This window comes from Gobio gobio (genome assembly GCF_949357685.1).
Source record: "Gobio gobio genome assembly, chromosome: 8".
NCBI classification, from domain to species: Eukaryota; Metazoa; Chordata; class Actinopteri; order Cypriniformes; family Gobionidae; genus Gobio; species Gobio gobio.
Genome location: NC_137114.1, coordinates 45,990,082 through 46,011,505, shown reverse-complemented (window position 1 = coordinate 46,011,505; position 21,424 = coordinate 45,990,082). Strand labels below are relative to the sequence as shown.

The window sequence follows — 21,424 nt, the reverse complement described above, 5'->3', positions numbered from 1 at the left end:
AATACTACTAATATTATTATATCACAGCTATAATTATAGCTCACCAAGTCCCTGTAAACCGCACGTGTGTGTGTGTGTGTGCGTGTGTGTGCGTGTGTGTGTGTGTGTGCGGAGACATACTGCCAGTCTTTGTTCAGGATCAATTGATTCACAGAGATTGGTGGTCTTCTTTTTAACATGTGGCTCCAGTATTGCTAGCAAAGCCTCAAACTGAGCCACTGACAGTCTAAAGTAAACTTCGGATCGGTCTGGATAATCCCGCAGATCCTTGATAAGGAGGTGGAACTCTCCATCCTCTCTCCGCGATCGCAGGAGTGGATGATGGACCCATTATTTCCGCTTTCTTTTTCTCTTTTTTAAAACGAGAGTGGACAAAAAAAATCATCCTCACTACTTGAAGACGGCATTTTGTATTTTTTTTGCGTTTTTTTCCGTAACGCATTCATTAATACGCATCGGACTCAGTGTGCAAGGTCTCTGTGCGTGACGAATTTTCCGGATCACGAATACGAAAAAACGCATGCGAAAATTTCGGACTCAGTGTGCAAAGGCCTTTAGAGCATCCAACTCTCATGCCGGCAGACCCGGGTTCGAGTCCTGCTTAGAGCGGGTGGTTTGAACAGGAGGGGTTACATTGGTGCAGTGACCCGGATGGGAGTGAGGTTTAGGGGGTTGAGTGCAACAGAGGCCAGCTAGTATTCGCTGTGCGAGTAAACCTCACTCCTCTGATCTCTAGAGAGAAACGCTAGAGGTTGCAGCCTTTAGCCTCCTTGTTAGAGCGTCCGACTCTCATGCCGGTGGACCCGGGTTCGAGTCCCGCTTGGAGCGGATGGTTTGAACAGGAGGGGTTACATTGGTGCCGTGACCCGGATGGGAGTGAGGTTTAGGGGGTGAGTGTAACAGAGGCCAGATAGTAGTTGCTGTGTGAGTAAATCTCACTCCTCTGATCTCAAGAGACACTCGGGGGCGGGGGAAACAACGATCTCCAATATTTTGAATTTGGACTACAGTACCTATTTCGACCACTAGTCAATCCTACATATCGCACCTTTAAAAAACACAATATATTTAGTATTTTTGAGAGTGAGAAAAAAAAACTGATAAATCACGTTTAAGTCGCATTTTAATACATTGAGAAACAATACCGGCTTTAAAGCGAAATGTTATAATGCATCTATTTTGGTTCCCCTCACCCCAAAACAAATCCTTTAAATTAAACCATATTCAGAACAGAACAAGAATGAAGAAATATAAGTAGCTAAACAGACCAAAACGAATTTGTTTAAAGCAAAACTCAAAGTAACCAGCGTTGGGCTCACGTAACTTACCGCTCTCATTCGGCACGTATCCAAATGTTTCCATATTCGCTATATATTTGGATGCTAAACTATTATATAAACTAGGCTTTGTACTTCTATTTAAATTGAGCAGACTGTGTAACTTGTCTTGTGATATGTTTGGTTGACTGTATATTTTATTTTGATAATGAACATTCTGCGATGTCAAGTTTGCAATGCTAAAATATGTAGTGTGTGTGTGAGGTGCACAGTGAGTTGAATTTATGCCTTTCAATGGCAACACTATAAATGCTTGAATGAATCTGCAGCAGTCAGGTGGTACAGGTCAGTGCTTTGTAAGTTATTTATGTTCATTATTATTGTAATTTTATGAGCTTTGAGACATGAGGTAGTTTAACGCCGTCTCTCGTGACGCTTTTGTTTGCTCTAGTGATGTGTCGTTCATGAACGATTCGTTCATTTTGACTCGGGACTACCGAGTTGTCTCAGAGAGTGATTCGTTCATTTCGTGTTGACCGCGCATGCGCATTACGCTGAATCTGTACTGGAAAGAACAAAAATGATTAGTTCATCTTTCGAGTCTCGAGTCTCGAGTTCGGGTTTGAGTCTTTCGTTCTTCCTGTCAGTCCCATAGAGTCTATGCTGTCAGTAGCGGAAACAGAAAAGATTAGTTCTTACGAGTCTTTCGGGTTTGAGTCTTTCGCTCTTCCTGTCAGTCCCATAGAGTCTATGCTGTCAGTAGCGGAAACAGAAAAGATTAGTTCTTACGAGTCTTTCGGGTTTGACGTTTGAGTCATTCGTGACTTGTCACCGTATTGAACACTGGTTCACAAGCTTTTTACTAACAAGCACGTAGTTATTTTTTTATTTTATTTTTATTTTTTTATATATAATTCTCAGTTAATATCAGACATATACAAATATGGGAAATATATTGACTATTCAAGTCTAACATTACAAATTCAAGTCAATTAGACTATTGCTCATTTTGAATCAACTGTATTTTATTTTTCTCTATTGAGTTATATTATTATTTTTTTTTGTCCTTGTGTTATTAATGAATAAAAATCAGTTTAAAAATGTTACCTAAACCTTTGTAAAATAGATTATAGGCCTATAGGCCGATAGCACCTATACAAAACATCTCTTATAGCTGTCCATCGTTTCCGATGATGACGCTTGCTTCGGGGTTGGGGAGGGGATCAACAACATTGCCGCTGGTGCCACTTCTCGTGGGCGTTGAGGCCAATCCTTGACCCGCACACTCGTCCACAGGTGGAGCAAGGGAAACCAAAGGATAGAGGAGCTCCAGTTGCCCTCTGGTGTCTTTGTCTGCGTCTCGCGGCTCTCCGCTGTTGGTTTTTTTCGTGGATTTGTGAAACTACTCGGGCACAGGTAACCTGCCAGGCTGATCTGTCCTGTGCCAGAGCTTCAAGATGCATGGGATTGATGTTGGAGTGCTTTAAAAGTCCCTTGGTGTAGTCCTTATAGCGCTTCTTTTGTCCACCAGCCGCTCGTTTGGCGCCTTGTACTTGAACGTAGAGGATTTGGCGAGGCAAGCGGTGGTCCGGCATACGGATGGTATGCCCTATCCATCGTAGGTGTTTCTTAGCCACTGCGGCTTTCATGCAGATAGAATTGGTGCTCCGCATGTTGGACTCGGTCCATCCAGGAGAGGCCGAGGATCTTCTGAAGGCAGCGGATGTGGAAGGATTGCAAGAGGGTGATGTGTCGGCTGTATGGAGTCCATGTTTCCGCCCCATAAAGCAGGGTGGAGACACACACAGCATTATAAACAGCAACCTTGGTGCTGACCCTCAGATTTCGATTTTCAAAAACCCTACTACGAAGGCGACCGAATGATGAGGAGGCTTTTTTGATAATACTAGAAAAAGTTGTGTCCGCTCAATTGTGCTCTTTCTTGCAAGAAAATGATATCTATGAAAAATTTCAATCAGGATTCAGGCAGCATCATAGCACAGAAACTGCACTCGTTAAAATCACAAATGATTTACTTCTAGCTTCTGACCAAGGCTGTATCTCAATACTAGTTCTACTTGATCTTAGTGCTGCGTTCGATACTATAGATCATAAAATACTATTAGATCGACTTCAAAATTACACTGGTGTTCAGGGACAGGCATTAAACTGGTTTAGATCGTATTTATCAGACCGCTACCATTTTGTCTGTCTAAATGGGGAAAAATCAAAGATAACATCAGTAGACTATGGGGTGCCGCAAGGATCCGTGCTAGGCCCTCTGCTATTCTCTATATATATGCTGCCACTTGGTAATATTATAAGAAAACATGGAATTAATTTCCACTGTTATGCTGATGACACTCAATTATATATTTCATCACGACCAGATGAAAACGCTAAATTATCTAAACTGACAGCGTGTGTTGATGATATTAAACACTGGATGACGTGTAATTTTCTGCTATTAAATTCAGATAAAACGGAGGTGTTACTTATTGGTCCAAAAAATTGCCCACAAAACCTCTCACAATACAACTTTAACTTGGAAGGATGTCCTGTCGCTTTATCCACTACAGTAAGAGACCTGGGTGTTATATTAGACCGCAACTTATCTTTCGAAAGTCATATTTCATATGTTACAAAAATGGCATTTTTCCACCTTAGAAACATTGCTAAGCTACGTAACATGCTATCTATTTCTGATGCAGAAAAGTTAGTTCATGCATTCATGACCTCGAGACTAGATTACTGTAATGCTTTATTAGCTGGTTGTCCTGCATCATCGATAAACAAACTGCAGTTAGTCCAAAACGCAGCTGCTAGAGTGCTTACTAGGTCAAGAAAATATGATCATATAACACCAATTTTATCATCCCTACACTGGTTACCTATTAAGTTCCGTATCAATTACAAACTATTGCTACTAACCTATAAAGCCCTAAATGGTTTAGCTCCAGTGTATTTAACTGATCTTTTATCGCCCTACAATCCATCGCGCTCTTTAAGATCACTAAACTCGAGGCTTCTGGTCATTCCTAGGATATCTAAGTCCACTAAAGGAGGGAGGGCTTTTTCACATTTAGCTCCTAAACTCTGGAATAGTCTTCCGGATATTGTTCGAGGTTCAGACACGCTGTCCCAGTTTAAAACTAGATTAAAGACGCATCTCTTTAGCCAAGCATTCACATTATAATTAAGTTTTATACTACAGTTAAATCGCACCAACAGCATTAATATTCTGAACAGCAGCTATGCTAATTATTTCCCATCTGCTTTTCTGTTGTTATCTCGGGACACTAGTCCCGAGGTAACTAGTTCGTCAGCTCCAGTTTGTATCCAGCCTCTCATGGAGACTTCAGATGCCCCGACGCCTGTGAAGAGACGACTCAACGCCAGCGTTGTTATGGCCTAAATTAATACATGATTGATTAACTTATCCTAACATTTTTTCTTTAACATTCTCTTTTCTAACATTTTTCAATGTACATTTATGAAATGCACTTTCTGTGAAGCTGCTTTGAAACAATGTGTATTGTGAAAAGCGCTATACAAATAAATTTGAATTGAATTGAATTGAATTGATACGGGTGTGGATTTCCATATCAAGGGAGCAGCAAGAGGACAGAGTTGAACCGAGGTAGGTGAACTGATCTACATTTTTAAGTGGAATGCCGTTTATATGGAAGCTGGGGGGTGAAGAGGTTTGAGAGAAGATTTGGGAAATAACTTCAGTTTTTTTTATGTTAACCTGAAGACCAAAGAATTGGTAGAGACAGGTTATTGTGTTGAGGGCGTGCTGCATGGATTCTGGACTATGTGCTAGAATAGCGCAGTCATCAGCATATTGTAGTTCACCTATGCAGCAGGATTTGGTCTTTGTGTAGGCCTGCAACCTCCGGATGTTAAAGAGGCTTCCATCAAGGCGGTATTTAAGGAGAACACCGTCCTTGTGTCCTAACGCACAATGAAAAAGGTGCGTGACGGCAGAGAGAAGGAGGTTAAAAAGGACTGGAGCCAAGACACAGCCCTGCTTCACCCCAACATTTACATCAAAGAACTCTGACTGAAGTTCTCCTGTGGTGACTCTGGCTTGCATCCCATTGTGCAGCTGCTGTAGAATGGTGAGGAACTTGGGTGGTACCCCAAGTTTGGAAAGTTGTTTCCAGAGCATCTCACGGTTGATAGTGTCAAATGCATTACTGAGGTCAATGAAGGCTATGTAAAGGTCTGTGCGCTGCTCTCTGATTTTTTCTAGCAACTGCCTTAAGACAAAAATCATGTCGGTGGTGGATCTAGTCTTCCGGAAGCCACATTGCGTTTCCGGGAGTGCAGCTTCTGAGATGTACTTAACTAGCCTATTGAGCATGATTTTTGCCAGAACTTTCCCTGCAATGGAGAGGAGGGAGATTCCACGGCTGTTGCCACACACAGCTCTGTCCCCTTTTTGTTTATAGATGACCACGATATCGGCATCCTTCCAGTCTTGTGGGAGGGTCTCAAATTCCCAAATATGACAGATGAGGAGGTGCAGGCGGCGTGTAAGGAGGTTCCCTCCATGTTTGAAGACCTCTGCTGGAATGCCATCCGGTCCAGCACTTTTATTGTTTTTAAGACTCACATTGGCTTGGCGTGTCTCCAGAAACTGAGGGGGATTGTTGAGGTGTGTGACTAGTGATAGGTTGGGGATGTTATCCAGGATAGAAATGTCAACAGGGTTATTGAGGTTGAGGAGAGTCTCAAAGTGGTTTGCCCAGCGGGTGAGGATCTCATGGCGGTCCTTGAGGAGCGTCGAGCCATCAGCTGAACGAACTGGAGCAATCGCTCTCTTCCTGGGGCCGTAGAGAGTTTTGATGGCATCATAGAAGCCCTGTGAGTTGTTGCAGTCTGCCATACGCTGTACCTCTTCTGCCTTCTTCACCCACCAAGTGTCCTCCATGATCCGGAGGGCACACTGGGTTGCAGATCTCGCTGCATTAAAGGTGGCTTTCAAGGTAGGAGATCCAGGGCAGGACAGGAGAGATTTATGGGCATCATGTTTTATTTTGAGGAGTGTCTGTATCTCAGCCGAATTGCTGTCAAACCAGTCCTGATGATGTTTCCTCGGCTGGCCCAATGCCTCTGAAGCTGCACTGTGGATGGCTTGGCGCAGCGTTGGCCAGTCAGCTGATTCCTCCGGGATCTCTTTGAGGTTATCAGCGAGGAGCTGTCGAAGGAGGTCTCGTGAAGTGGGGCTACTGAGTGCTGAGCAATTGATTTTTTGTTTTGGAGCTGTCCTCTGACCACGGGGTCTAATACTCATGAGGAGTTTGGATCTGACCATACGGTGGTCAGTCCAACACTCTGCTCCGCGCATGACTCGAGTGGAGAGGACATCTTTCCGGTCATTTTGATGGACGATTACGTAATCAAGGATGGAGCAGCACATTGCCTCGGCAGCTTCCATTGCGACTGAGCAGTTCCACGCTGCTCACCCCTGAGATGGGGAAGGACCTGGAAAAGGTGGTTCAAAAAATGTCTGCGCCATACACTCTGGGCGGTATACCGCAACCGCCGGAGCATCCCAACATGCGGTCGAAAAACGAAAGAAAGAAATAGACACCTGAGTATTGCCTCATGGAATGTCCGCACCTTGTTGGACCTGGCTGAGACACCTGACAAGCCTCATCGTAGAACAGCACTTGTGGCCTTAGAGCTAGCAAGGTACAACATCGACGTTGCAGCCCTCAGTGAGACCAGACTTCATGGAGAGGACTCCCTGACGGAGGTTGGTGCAGGGTACACTTTCTTCTGGAAAGGGGTCCCCGAAGGCACTCGCCGGACCCATGGAGTTGGTTTTGCAGTGAAGTCCAAACTGCTGCAGTTTATCCCTGAATCCCCTTTCGGCATCAATGAGAGGCTGATGACCTGGCGCATCCCCCTTGCAAAAGGATGCTTTGCCACCCTCATTAGTGCCTATGCACCAACGCTTGCTGCCGAGTCTAACACCAAAGAGGACTTTTACCTTGCCCTCGACTCTGCCATGAGAAAAACTCCAGCCACAGACAAACTCATTCTCATGGGAGATTTTAATGCCAGAGTGGGCATAGAGCACCTGGTATGGGATAAGGTAATCGGCCGGCACAGTGTTGGGAAGATGAATGACAACGGCCTCCGGCTCCTTTCTCTCTGTGCAGAACACCAACTGGTCATCACCAACACCATATTTCAGATGAAGAACAGATTCAAAACCACCTGGCAGCACCCACGCTCAAAACATTGGCACCTCCTTGATTACGTAATCGATACAAAACATATTACACACACACACACATATACACATATATATATATATATATATATATATATATATATATATATATATATATATATATATATATATATATATATATATATATATATATGTATATGTGTGTGTGTGTGTGTGTTTGTGCTATATGATTTAAAACGAGTAATAGTCTAATTGACTTGAATTTGTGATGTTAGACTTGAATAGTCAATATATTTCCCATATTTGTTTATGTCTGATATTAACTGAGAATTATATATATATATATATAAAAAATAAAAATAACTACGTGCTTGTTAGTAAAAAGGTTGTGAACTAGTTTTCAATACGGTGACAAGTCACGTGGCAAAAGAACGAATGACTCAAACGTCAAACCCGAAAGACTCGTAAGAACGAATCTTTTCTGTTTCTGTTACTGACAGCATAGACTCTATGGGACTGACAGGAAGAACGAAAGACTCAAACCCGAACTCGAAAGAACAAATCTTTTCTGTTTCCGTTACTGACAGCATAGACTCTATGGGACTGACAGGAAGAACGAAAGACTCAAACCCGAAAGACTCGAAAGAACAAATCTTTTCTGTTTCCGCTACTGACAGCATAGACTCTATGGGACTGACAGGAAGAACGAAAGACTCAAACCCGAAAGACTCGAAAGAACAAATCTTTTCTGTTTCCGTTACTGACAGCAGAGACTCTATGGGACTGACAGGAAGAACGAAAGACTCAAACCCGAAAGACTCGAAAGAACAAATCTTTTCTGTTTCCGTTACTGACAGCAGAGACTCTATGGGACTGACAGGAAGAACGAAAGACTCAAACCCGAACTCGAGACTCGAGACTCGAGACTCGAAAGATGAACTAATCATTCTGTTCCCGGACCTGTGTCACATGGCCCGGCCCCAGATCAGAGTCAGACACAGACGAGTCGACAACTAACGTCTCGAGGAGTTCGAAGACACGAGAGGCGGAGAACAAACGTGATAAATATGAATTTGCAAAAGAAAGAATGTCTTGGATCAGGAGGTGAGGTGAACTAACAGAGTTAGACTGCAATAGCCTGACCCAACAACTAATCAATTACTTAAACGTTTCAGTTTCTTATCATTTGGCTTTGGTTGCAGTACCCTATAGTTTATTTTTATTTAGTTTTACAAATGTAATCAACATTTTCATAAGTACTAGATGGGTTGGGCTATTTAACATGTCATTTTAATTATATTTTGCTTAAATGAACGAAATGACTCGAAAAAAGATTTGTTCATTTTGCTGAACGAGACTCAAAGATCCGAGTCTGTAAAATGATCCGAACTTCCAACTACTAGTTTGCTCTCAGCTGTGTGTATTCATGTGTTTTGAAGGAGGCGTGGCTTTAGACGCTCTGAAGGGAAGGCAGGATCTCCACAAATTGCCTACCCTACCTTTAATGTTCACATAACCAAGAAATATATATTTTTTTTAAAAACATGATGTCTCATAACTTAATGGGGACGTTAAAAAACATTTTTTGTTAGCTGGGTAGCAGTGTTAAATTCCAGACACACTCTGTAGTTCTTTAAGCTGATGGCACCCTCTGGTGGAGTGATAAAAAAACACTGATGAAACATAAACCAGGAGCCGGTTTGACCAAGACAGCGAAAACAGAGAGAGAAAAACAATCAAGGTAAGAATTTCCCCCTCACCATCTCCAGGCCTGTCACCGAATAGGCATGTCTGAACAAAATCCCAAACTCATTGCTCTTCTCAAGGGGTCCCTGCACAAAGACAAAGAGACACGACAATAGATTACTTTCACAAAACAACAGCTGTCAAAGAAAAATGCTTTCCTGGAACTCAAGAAAGAGCCTTTTACCTAGAACACAACAAAGAAAGAAAGAAGAAGACACGTACACACGGCAAACAGACATTTGACCGCTCTACTGTCTGCTGTCAGCATTATTGTTGTGAATGTATTATGGGATGTTGTGTCCTGGTTGTTAAAAATCTGAAAGGTTGCAGGTTCGAACCTGTAACTAATGCGCCCTTGAGCAGGAAACCTGAGCTTGCTTCAGGTGTGTGAAACTGTTATTTAATATGGCAAAGTCGACTACATAAATTCCAGGACAGATAATAAATAAAGGATCTGTTCTGCTCTTTTATTATTTAATTATATAATTGTACACGACCATTCAAAAGTTTGATATAAGATAAAAAAAATATTTTTTTTTTTACTTTTATTTAAGCAAGGATGCATTAAATTAATAGCCTGACGTTGTCCTACTCAATTCTAGTCAGAATATGAGTCTCTGCTCTGTTGGGCTGTGATTATGGGCGTGTTTCAACCGAACCAGGAAAGACCTCAATTGGATAGACCTACAACCAATCAGAGCAACGGAGCGACGCATAACGTTAGTTGTCAAATGTCAACAGAACTCAACTGCACACAGTGTTGCCAAGTCTGCGGTTTTCCCGCGGGCTGTTTTTCCATATCCACGGGTTGAAGCGACCCCAATTATGTGATATTTAGACCCAGAAATGCAAATTTTAGCAGGCAACCCTGCCAAAAAAACACATATTTTACCCCCCAAACGCCATTTTTTGCCGGAGAACCGAAAATGTATATTTTGATGAACAGTTTGGAGGGGATTTTCATGATGAACAACTACAATTTCAGTCCGTTCCACATACAACGTGTGTACAGCTTCAGAAGACTTGAAATACAGTGTGCATGTCGGATTAACTACTTTTATAGCACTTTAATGGAGGTTAAATGTCCTTTTTGGAGCTTGACAACCCTAGTCCCCATTCACTTTCATTGTATGATAAAGAGCAGCGTGAACATTCTGCTAAAAATCTTCTTTTGTGTTCCACAGAAGGAGTCGCACAGGTGACATGAGTGTGAACGATGGAAGAATTGTCAGTTTAGGGTGAACTATGAACTAACACTTTCTTTTAAAGTGACGTGTACTTTACTATAGTAACATAATTACAAGTAACTAACCCTTAACCAAACTCTAACCCTAACCGTAACTCGTACATGTAGTTAATAATTATTACTCATGACTTATTTGAGTAAGTACACTACATCACCTTAAAATAAAGTGAAATATCCCTTAAAACAAGAGATGTGAAGCGAGTGTAAACCTGTGAGTTTGCACAGTTGATCAGAGCTCCTTTCTGCAGCAGCGAACGCAGGAATGAACCCAGCGCCCGGGGGAGAGTCGCCACCATGAAAACCTCCGTAATCCCACCGGTCATGTCCACCATCGCCTCGTGCGGGTAACCCATATTCAGAGCGTTATAACCACCCTTCAACCTGAGAAAGAGATGACAAAGACATTGTGAACAACAGACAAGTTTAATACCAATACACAGGACAATACCATTCAAAAGTTTGGATATTAAAGATTTCCGTTTCAAATAAATGCTGTACCATTCATCAAAGAATCCTGAAAATGCAGACAGCTAATTGTGATTATTAGATGGCAGACGCGCTACAAATAATGCTCAGTGAGGTTTTGTTCACATCAAATGAAAATAGTGTAGACTAAAAGATCGATCTTCGATTTATGAATCAATAATTTTTGCCCTCCAAAACCATTTTTTGCCTGAAATCGAATTGTCGGTTACTGAAATTTATTTTTACAGTTTTTTTTAGTGATGGGAGCAATGAAGCTTTTCGAAACTTTGAATCAATTGAACCAATCGCTTTGTGAAATGTTTCGAAATGTGAAAACTCAGCCCAAATATGTGTAGCTAGCAACGTCTTTTACAAACCTATTGCCAATGTTTTTTTGAAAGAGCATTTTATCAAATGCAATAAGCAAATCATCTTATAACATTGAATATGAAGTGTCTTTATAACATGTGTACATTTATTAAACAGTTTGGGCTTGTTTATTTTGTTTTACGGGGCGCTTGGTTAATCAGGCCAGAAAGAGACTATTAACTACAACTCTTTTTTTTACATTTTTAAAAATGTGTCATTAGAATGTTTACAAATTTATAAAATTGATCCGAGATCAGGTAAAAACCGAATGCGGCAAACCATTGCAATTTCAAAACATTGCAGTTATGACTAAAATAAATACATAAATAAATATATGAATGAATGTAAATAATAAATACATAAATATATGAAGGAATGTAAAAAAATAAATAAATATACGAAGAAATGTTTTAAAATGTTTGTTATTATTTTATTGTATTGTATTTTTTTCCACATTTATTTATTTATATACTTATTTATTTCCACTTTTTTCACATTTATTTATGTATATTTGTATTTATGTCTACATTTATTTATTTGTACATTTATTTATTTCAATATTTCTTTGTCCGTATGGTAATGTGTTTTACCTCAGACATAGCAATCGAGCTCAGATTGTGAATGGCAGCCCAAAAAGTGCATCCATCCATTATAAATCCACTTACTTCGTCCCGTCAGTTACACTTATTTTCGTGAGTCGAATACGGAAGGTGGTCCGGCGGAAGCTAGATATTTTACTTTATAATGTGTTAAATATGGATATTTTACTTACACAAACCCATCGATTCACTTCAGAAGGCCTTTATTAACCCCCCGGAGCTGAGTGGAGCACTTTTATAATGGATGGATGCACCTTTTGGGCTTCAAATTTTGGCCTGCCATTATAAAGCTTGGAAGAGCCAGGACATTTATTAATATAACTCTGATTGTTTTCGCAGAAAGAAGAAAGTAATATACACCTAGGATGACTCGAGGGGGAGTAAATCATGGGGTAATTATCATTTTTGGGTGCACTATCCCTTTAACAGATCTGATAACAGATATTTTGACACGGAAGTACGTACACGTGAAATTCAACATACTTTTTTCAAAAACGCTGGTGGGAAAAGAGTTAACATTCTATCTAATGCTATTAGATTCAAGCACTTTTATGTGTTACTGACTTGGCATAAGCCTTCTCCAGCAGAGCGCTCCAGAACTCTTCTCTGTTTGAGGAGTGCAGATAGATCAGCTGACCGTTACGCGTCGGCAAGCGGTCATCGACTCGCACCTGATCCCACTTGCCATACTGCCAGAACTGCAGACAGAGAGACACCATTAGAGCCATCAGAACCGCTCGCTTTATTCTGCACAGTAACACACGGCACTAACCTGAAAATTGAAGCAGCCGCTGTAGCCCTTCTGAAAGCTTTGGCCTGAGGGAATGACGCGATCCAGAAGGGAAGGGTAGAGAGAGAGAGACGCCACCGCAGACAAGAACCAGCAATCACCTGAGAGAGAGAGAGACAGGTAAAGCACCACATTATAAACATGTTTCAGCTCTAATTTGGTCTGAAATGATGATTTTAATGGTAAACTTTACTACACTAGTTCCCAACTGGTTTAGCTTTAGGTCAGAGTTTTTACAAATGTTCATCCTGCGTGCATGGTTCACGTCTTTTTGATGTGAAATCTGTACTGATTTTTATAAAGTAAACTTGAATACGTTTTAAATTGTTCATATTTCAAGACGGAGCACGTACTGAAGCAACTTTTGCAGGGTTGAATGCAATGATTATCTCTCAGTCATCATTGCATTGCATTGCAATGTATGTAAAATGTAAAACTACTGAGCTTTGATCATAAAACTAAGCATCACATTATTGGCAGATGTAGAGTGACGACTGATATGTAAATGCATTTTTTGTAAGTATCTGGTGTACTGTAATTAAGATCTCATTCTCGTTTTTTTAATGACTGATGGTTGGCTAGATAAGACCACATTCCTCGTCTGCAGTGGCGCAATGATATTACGCAGCGCCTGAAAATAGGCTAACTTCTCTCAACATAACCAACGTGACAACCTGCTTACACAGAGAGAGTGCTGGGGACTATTTTCAGGTGCTGAGTAATATCATTGCGCCGCTGCACTCATGGTACAGCAGCAAAGCTCATTGATTATTACGCAGGAATGAGAGGATAGTTCCTAGCCATATCGGCACGTATGGTAAACGATGTAACTACAGAAGAGTCAAGTTTTGGCAATTTTGGTCATATTTTTGAACAAGATGCTAACGGTCTAATCAGATTCAATGATCTATGCTAAGCTATGCTAAAAGTGCTACCGCCAGACCCGGAGATCGGCTGAATGGATTCGAAACCGGTAAAACTCAACCTTTCAACTCTAAGGGAGTTGGAAAATGAGCCTATTTTCAAAAAAAGTGGAGTGTTCCTTTAACCCTTTAAGGTACGCACCATGAAAAAAGCAAAGGAAAAATTATTTCTTTGCATTTTTTATTCAAATATGATGATAATAACAACAATCAATTTTTTTTTTAAATTAGACCCTACAGTATTTTAGATACAGTCCTCTACCAAACGGTTGAGACGTCTATTCATAATAAAGGAACAAATTATTTAGCTTTCTGTTACCCTCAGAAAAAACCCAAGTAGTTTTTTTGTGGCATCAAATATCGAAACACTAAAGCTATTTGATGCCACAACATGCTGCTTTTATGAAGCACTGACAGTGTGTTACACGAGAACCTGCAAAAACCGCCAGCACCTGTATTGTTCTCAATGTGAATTCTTAGCGTTTAAAATGGTTCAGCATTAAAATCTCACCCAGAACTCCCTGGCAGACGTCCATACGTGTGGCTCCATCCACAATAAACTGGGGAAACGGACAGAGGTCCTGGAAAAGAGAGGAGAAAACACAAAAGGATCATTTCAGGATCAAAGGATATTTAGGAAAAGGAATAATTCTGTCATAATTTTATTCATGTCATTCCCAACTTTATATGACAGCTTTTCCAGTCGCTTGTCCAGCTCGGTATCCCCTATATAGTGCATTGTCTGAATCGTTCCCTATCCCCTATATAGTGCATTGTCTGAATCGTTCCCTATCCCCTATATAGTGCATTGTCTGAATCGTTCCCTATCCCCTATATAGTGCACAGTCTGAATCGATCCCTATCCCCTATATAGTGCACTGTCTGAATCGTTCCCTATCCCCTATATAGTGCACTGTCTGAATCGTTCCCTATCCCCTATATAGTGCATTGTCTGAATCGTTCCCTATCCCCTATATAGTGCACTGTCTGTATCGTTCCCTATCCCCTATATAGTGCATTGTCTGAATCGTTCCCTATCCCCTATATAGTGCACTGTCTGAATCGTTCCCTATCCCCTATATAGAGCACTGTCTGAATTGTTCCCTATCCCCTATATAGTGCACTGTCTGAATCGTTCCCTATCCCCTATATAGTGCACAGTCTGAATCGATCCCTATCCCCTATATAGTGCACTGTCTGAATCGTTCCCTGTCCCCTATATAGTGCATTGTCTGAATCGTTCCCTATCCCCTATATAGTGCATTGTCTGAATCTTTCCCTATCCCCTATATAGTGCACAGTCTAAATCGTTCCCTATCCCCTATATAGTGCACAGTCTGAATCGTTCCCTGTCCCCTATATAGTGCACTGTCTGAATCGTTCCCTATCCCCTATATAGTGCACAGTCTGAATCGTTCCCTATCCCCTATATAGTGCACAGTCTGAATCGTTCCCTATCCCCTATATAGTGCACAGTCTGAATAGATCCCTATCCCCTATACAGTATAGTGCGCTGTCTGTATCGTTCCCTATCCCCTATATAGTGCACAGTCTGAATCGTTCCCTATCCCCTATATAGTGCACTGTCTGAATTGTTCCCTATCCCCTATATAGTGCACAGTCTGAATCGTTCCCTATCCCCTATATAGTGCACAGTCTGAATCGTTCCCTGTCCCCTATATAGTGCACTGTCTGAATTGTTCCCTATCCCCTATATAGTGCACTGTCTGAATCGTTCCCTATCCCCTATATAGTGCACAGTCTGAATCGATCCCTATCCCCTATATAGTGCACTGTCTGAATCGTTCCCTGTCCCCTATATAGTGCACTGTCTGAATCGTTCCCTATCCCCTATATAGTGCATTGTCTGAATCGTTCCCTATCCCCTATATAGTGCACTGTCTGTATCGTTCCCTATCCCCTATATAGTGCACAGTCTGAATCGATCCCTATCCCCTATATAGTGCACAGTCTGAATCGTTCCCTGTCCCCTATATAGTGCACTGTCTGAATTGTTCCCTATCCCCTATATAGTGCACTGTCTGAATCGTTCCCTATCCCCTATATAGTGCACAGTCTGAATCGATCCCTATCCCCTATATAGTGCACTGTCTGAATTGTTCCCTGTCCCCTATATAGTGCACTGTCTGAATCAATCCCTGTCCCCTATATAGTGCACTGTCTGAATCAATCCCTGTCCCCTATATAGTGCACTGTCTGAATCAATCCCTGTCCCCTATATAGTGCACTGTCTGAATCAATCCCTGTCCCCTATATAGTGCACTGTCTGAATCGTTCCCTATCCCCTATATAGTGCACTGTCTGAATCGTTCCCTGTCCCCTATATAGTGCATTGTCTGAATCGTTCCCTATCCCCTATATAGTGTATTGTCTGAATCGTTCCCTATCCCCTATATAGTGCACTGTCTGAATTGTTCCCTATCCCCTATATAGTGCACAGTCTGAATCGTTCCCTATCCCCTATATAGTGCACAGTCTGAATCGTTCCCTGTCCCCTATATAGTGCACTGTCTGAATTGTTCCCTATCCCCTATATAGTGCACTGTCTGAATCGTTCCCTATCCCCTATATAGTGCACAGTCTGAATCGATCCCTATCCCCTATATAGTGCACTGTCTGAATTGTTCCCTGTCCCCTATATAGTGCACTGTCTGAATCAATCCCTGTCCCCTATATAGTGCACTGTCTGAATCAATCCCTGTCCCCTATATAGTGCACTGTCTGAATCAATCCCTATCCCCTATATAGTGCACAGTCTGAATCAATCCCTATCCCCTATATAGTGCACACTGTGCCATTCACCATGTAGAAAATAGTAAATGTGTGAACAAGTGACCGATTTCAGCCGCAGCTTAAGTGTCTATTTATAATATAGGGGGCGGGGCTTCAGATTCTGGACAGAAAATCTGATTAGAAGCTGAAGTGCAGTGATGTCATCAAAATCATTGATCCATATTGGCGGATGTGAGAGACTAAGTTTAATATCATCTAAATGTGAATTTTGCCATTGTTTCGGAACAAATTAGCTTATAGTTGAGCTTAAGGCGAACATATTCATACTAAAAGCCAAAAAACTTGAGTAAAACGTATTACTTTTATGAAATTTGATGGTGCTTTCGGGGGATTGTCCGTGTCATCATCCTCATCTACTTTCATATATGGGTCATGTTTGGAACAGTAAGCGAGTGTTTAAAGGGATAGTTCAGCCAAAAATGAAAATACTGTTATCATTTATTAACCCTCAAGTTGTTCCAGACCTGTATGAGTTTCTTTCTTTCGCTGAACACAAAAGAGAATATTTGAAAGAATGGCGGTAAACAGACAGTTGAGGGAGGCCATTGACTTCCATTGTGTTTTCTTCATGTGGAAGTCAACGGGTGCTGCTCACTGGCATTCTTCAAAATATCCTCTTTTGTGTTCAGCAGAAGAAAGAAACTCGTACAGGTTTGGAACAACTTGAGGGTGAGTAAATGAGGACAGAATTTACATTTTTCATTGAACTATCCCTTTAAATGATGAAATAATCATCATTTCAGGTGAACTAAGACTTTAAGTGTATACCCAAGCAAAGTGTGAGCACGTAAACATTCATTTCTTCCAGAAAACATCCACTATACTCTTAAAAAAATACAAACCTTTTTAGAATTTTTTACTGAAACACTTTCCATCTTAGTGAATATGAACTGACAATGAAAATAATTCTAAAGCATTTATCAATGTTAATGTTAATTTCATCATGTACAAATACATTATTAAAATCAAAATTTGTATCTGTTATTATATAATGCTCTTTGTGTTTGACTTTTGGACACACACAGACCAATCACCAGCCTAGATGATGATACTCTGCATTGTATTTACTGTATGTAGGATTCTATTGTATCGTATGGTATTGTATTGCACTAGTTGTTTGTTTGTTTGTTTACTATTATGTATCTGTTTACTATTACGCATTTTAGTGTCTTTTTGTCTCTGCCTGTTTCTGTTATTTCATTTTTTAGATATGTTTTTTTAATGTATCTTAAAATGTATAAATAAATAATATATATATATATATCAGTACAATCAAATGTTTTGCCAATTGTTACGTACACCGCGTGCAGAATTATTATATAGGCTTTATAGACAGATAGGTAAGATGTGTACGTTTTGGGTGTTCATTTTAGTCCATCCTGAAGTCCGTTTTGCAGAGATGGACTAAAAATGAACTCCCAAAACGTACTGCCAGATTCTAGAAGATGAATTCTTCAAACAGTGGTACTAGAGGATGTGGTGCTGGTCCTTCAAGAGTCACTCTCAACCTATCTGTCCATAAAGCCTATAAAAAAACCTTCTTCATGTATTTTACAACACTTCAGCTTGTGATTCTTATCTAGTGGGGGTCATTTTTTAGGATTCTTTACCTAACTGAAGTCTCTGAGATCCTGACACCTTGCACTTCTGGAGACTCCAGGTAGGTTGCAGCTTTGGAAAATGGTGGCGCTGGAGACTAAAGGGTTCCTGATGGTTTCACCCTTAATTCTTCACCTTAATTCTTCATTCTTTTGCAGTTAACAGGTGTCTTTTCTCCGCCACATGTTTTTGTCTGACCCTGCTGACCCAACGAGCATTTCACTGTCCAATGGTCATGCCTTAACTGCAATGTCTAGTATTGCATTAGTATTGCATCCTTCTCATGGGCATTTAATACTTTTTGACTTTTCAGTCTGAGTTAAATCTCTTTTTTGGCTCAATTTATCTGTAAAAGAAAACATGCCTAATAATTCTGCACACCTGAATATAAGGTGATTTTCATTTCCAGCCTTCATGAACAATTATATATCACTTATACATTATTAAATACTAAATCAATAGTAGTTATTAGGATTACTGTGGTTTGGAATTGGTCAAATGTGCCTGGAAAAAAAATATGATCAGAAAATCAACGTGCCTAATAATTCTGCACTCCCTAGTTGCTCTGTTTTTGAAGTCCATAAAAAGTGCATCTGTCCATCGAATAACGTGCTCCACACGGCTATGGGGTGTTAATAAAGGCCTTCTGAAGCGAATTGACGCGTTTGTGTAAGAAAAATATTCATATTTAAAACTTTATCAAGTTAACTTTTGACCGACTGCCTTCTGTGGAAAAGTGTTGAATGTTGAAAGTGAAACTCAAGATGCGTACGTGACGTCATGACGAGCGCACCTGGTCGCGTTAGTCTTTCGATCGCCAGGGGAACTTTCAACACTTTTTCCATAAATTGAACAGGGAAGGCGGTCGGCCGAAAGTTTACTTTATGAAGTTTTAAATATGAATATTTTTCTTACACAAACGCGTCGATTAACTTCAGAAGGCCTTTATTAACCCCCCAGAGCTGTGTGGAGCAGTTATTTGACGGACAGATGCACTTTTTATGGACTTCAAAAACAGAGCAACTATAAATCCAATTCTAAAGCTTGGATTAGCCTGGACTTTTGTAATATAACTTTGAAAGAAGAATATCATATACACCTAGGATGACTTGAGGGTGAGTAAATTATGGGCTAATTTTCATTTTTGAGCGAACTATCCCTTTAAGGGGAAGAATGTTTTTTGCAGTTAACCTGTTTTTGGCTGACCCAATGAGCACTGTCCAATGGTCACGCCTTAACTGCATTTTCTAGTATTGCATTAGTATTGTATCCTTCTCATGGGCATTTCATTTTGACTTTTCAGTCTGAGTTAAATCTCTTTTTTGGCTCAGTTTATCTGTAAAGGAAAATGTGCCTAATAAATGTGCGTTTTAGTTTTTTTTTTTCATTTCTAGTCTTCATGAACAATTATATATAACTTATAAATGATTAAATACTAAATGAATAGTAGTTATTAAGAAAAAAATGGGAAAAAAATATGATCAGAAAATCAACATGCCTAATAATTCTGCACGCGGTGTAGTTAAAGGGATAGTTCACCCAATAAAATATTAAAATTACCTCATGATTTACTAACATCAAGTCATCCAAGGTGTATATGACGTTCTTCTTTCAGACGAATACAATCAAAGTGTTATTAAAAATGTCCTGGTTCATACAAGATTTATAATGGCAGTCAAAAATTTGAAACCCAAAAAAGTGCATCCATCCGTCATATAACTGCTCCACACAGCTCCAGGGGGTTAATAAAGGCCTTTTGAAGCAAATCGATGCATTTGTGTGAGAAACATATTCATATTCAGACCGGGTCATTTCGAATGGCGAGAGGCGTTACACTTTCTTCGTAAGATGAATACAGAAGGCGATCCACTGGAAGCTAGATATTCACTTCAGAAGACATTTATTAACCTCCTGTGGAGTCTGTTTATGATGGATGGATGCGCTTTTTGGGGCTTCAAATTTTGAGCTGCCATCATATAAACTTGGAAGAGGCAGGATATGTTTTAATATAACTCTGATTGTATTCGTCTGAAAGAATAAAGTCATTACACCTAAGATGGCTTGAGGGCGAGTAAATCATGGGCTAATTTTCATTAATAATAATAATGAACTATAGGGTTTGGGTTTGGTTTAGGGTTCGTTAGTTGCATGTAATTATGCATAATTTATAGTTGTAAATACATGTAACTCGTACACGTTAAAATAAAGTGTTACCCTAATGGGACTTTAAAATGACCGAGAAGCAAGAAAGGTTCTTTATAAGAAGAAAGTTATTTGCTGAACCGAAGGTGCTGTTAAGGAACTTATAAAATGAGGAGCAGCAATACAAATATTACAGTTGAGGAACATCATTTCAAACAGTCAATTTCTAAACTGTTTCTTCCTTTGAGGCAGCTGCTCACCAGACACAAGCCTGGACGGTTCTTCACTCGGACAGACTCACGCCCCTGACATTTCAGAGAAACACCCCCTCAGTTTCACACATCTTGCTTTTATATGCAGCAGTAGTTCAACATTTTACTATTACCATCACTCATTGATCAAGATACTTCGTTCCTGAGGGACTGATTGTAAGTGTCTGCTTACTTTACTTTACTTTACAGCAGGATTCCTCAAATCTAAACCTGCCCTGCAGAGTTTAGCTCAAACCCTAAACAAGCTCATACCTGTAATTTACAACTTACTTTGGCCCCTCAGGATTTGAGGAACCCTGCTTTACAGTCTCTAGACATCCTATAAAAATCTTACAGCAATAAGAGACCCAACAAAACCAATTCGAAATGCCATCAGATGTTGCATTATAAAGTGTCTGAGGAATAAATAATGGACACAAATATCTGAATGTCATTGCATTATATCTGTCTATTATCTGTCTCTAAAATAATAGCACTTGCTTATATAGTTTGTTTCTAATGCAATCACATTCATATAAGTGTGTGTGTGTGTGCGGGGTTCTATAAACCCCAGGGTTGAGGGTTCTTGACTTAATTGTATACCAAAAAGATTCTTCATAAGGAGAAATGTCTTAAATTATTGAATCATGTTTAACAGGTTATTCATTCTCAGAAAAAGGGTACAAAGGTCACTGGGGCGGTACATTTATACACTTTTGTGCCTAAAGCTAGTACATAAAAGGAACAAAAGTGTGCCTTTTGAAAAGGTGCCCAGTGACAGCACCAGTTTTTTTTATTGTAATTCAAATTAAAAAATTAATTAAAACAAAATGACTTCATTAAATGTAAACCCATAAATTGATCTCATGATGGGAACCCAAAAGGTTGTGAAGCGCCTGACAGAAAATGCTATGATAACTTTACAACAAAATGTCCAAATACGACATATACAATAGCATTGGTCACACCCCCAAACAGCAGGTATCAGAGAA

At 40.2% G+C, this 21,424-nt stretch overlaps 1 protein-coding gene across 1 annotated transcript in view; it reads right to left on the bottom strand.

Annotated features, from left to right (window-relative positions):
* The window catches only part of LOC307130545 (calpain-9), a 47,220-nt gene that overhangs the window by 23,552 nt on the left and 2,244 nt on the right, over positions 1–21,424 (bottom strand). The window contains exons 2-6 of the mRNA XM_079823579.1: positions 14,138–14,207; positions 12,686–12,804; positions 12,478–12,611; positions 10,690–10,861; positions 9,249–9,320 (exon numbers count right to left, since the gene is read on the bottom strand). Coding sequence (XP_079679705.1) covers positions 9,249–9,320; positions 10,690–10,861; positions 12,478–12,611; positions 12,686–12,804; positions 14,138–14,207 — 567 coding nt within the window. The remainder of the gene's footprint in view (positions 1–9,248; positions 9,321–10,689; positions 10,862–12,477; positions 12,612–12,685; positions 12,805–14,137; positions 14,208–21,424) is intronic.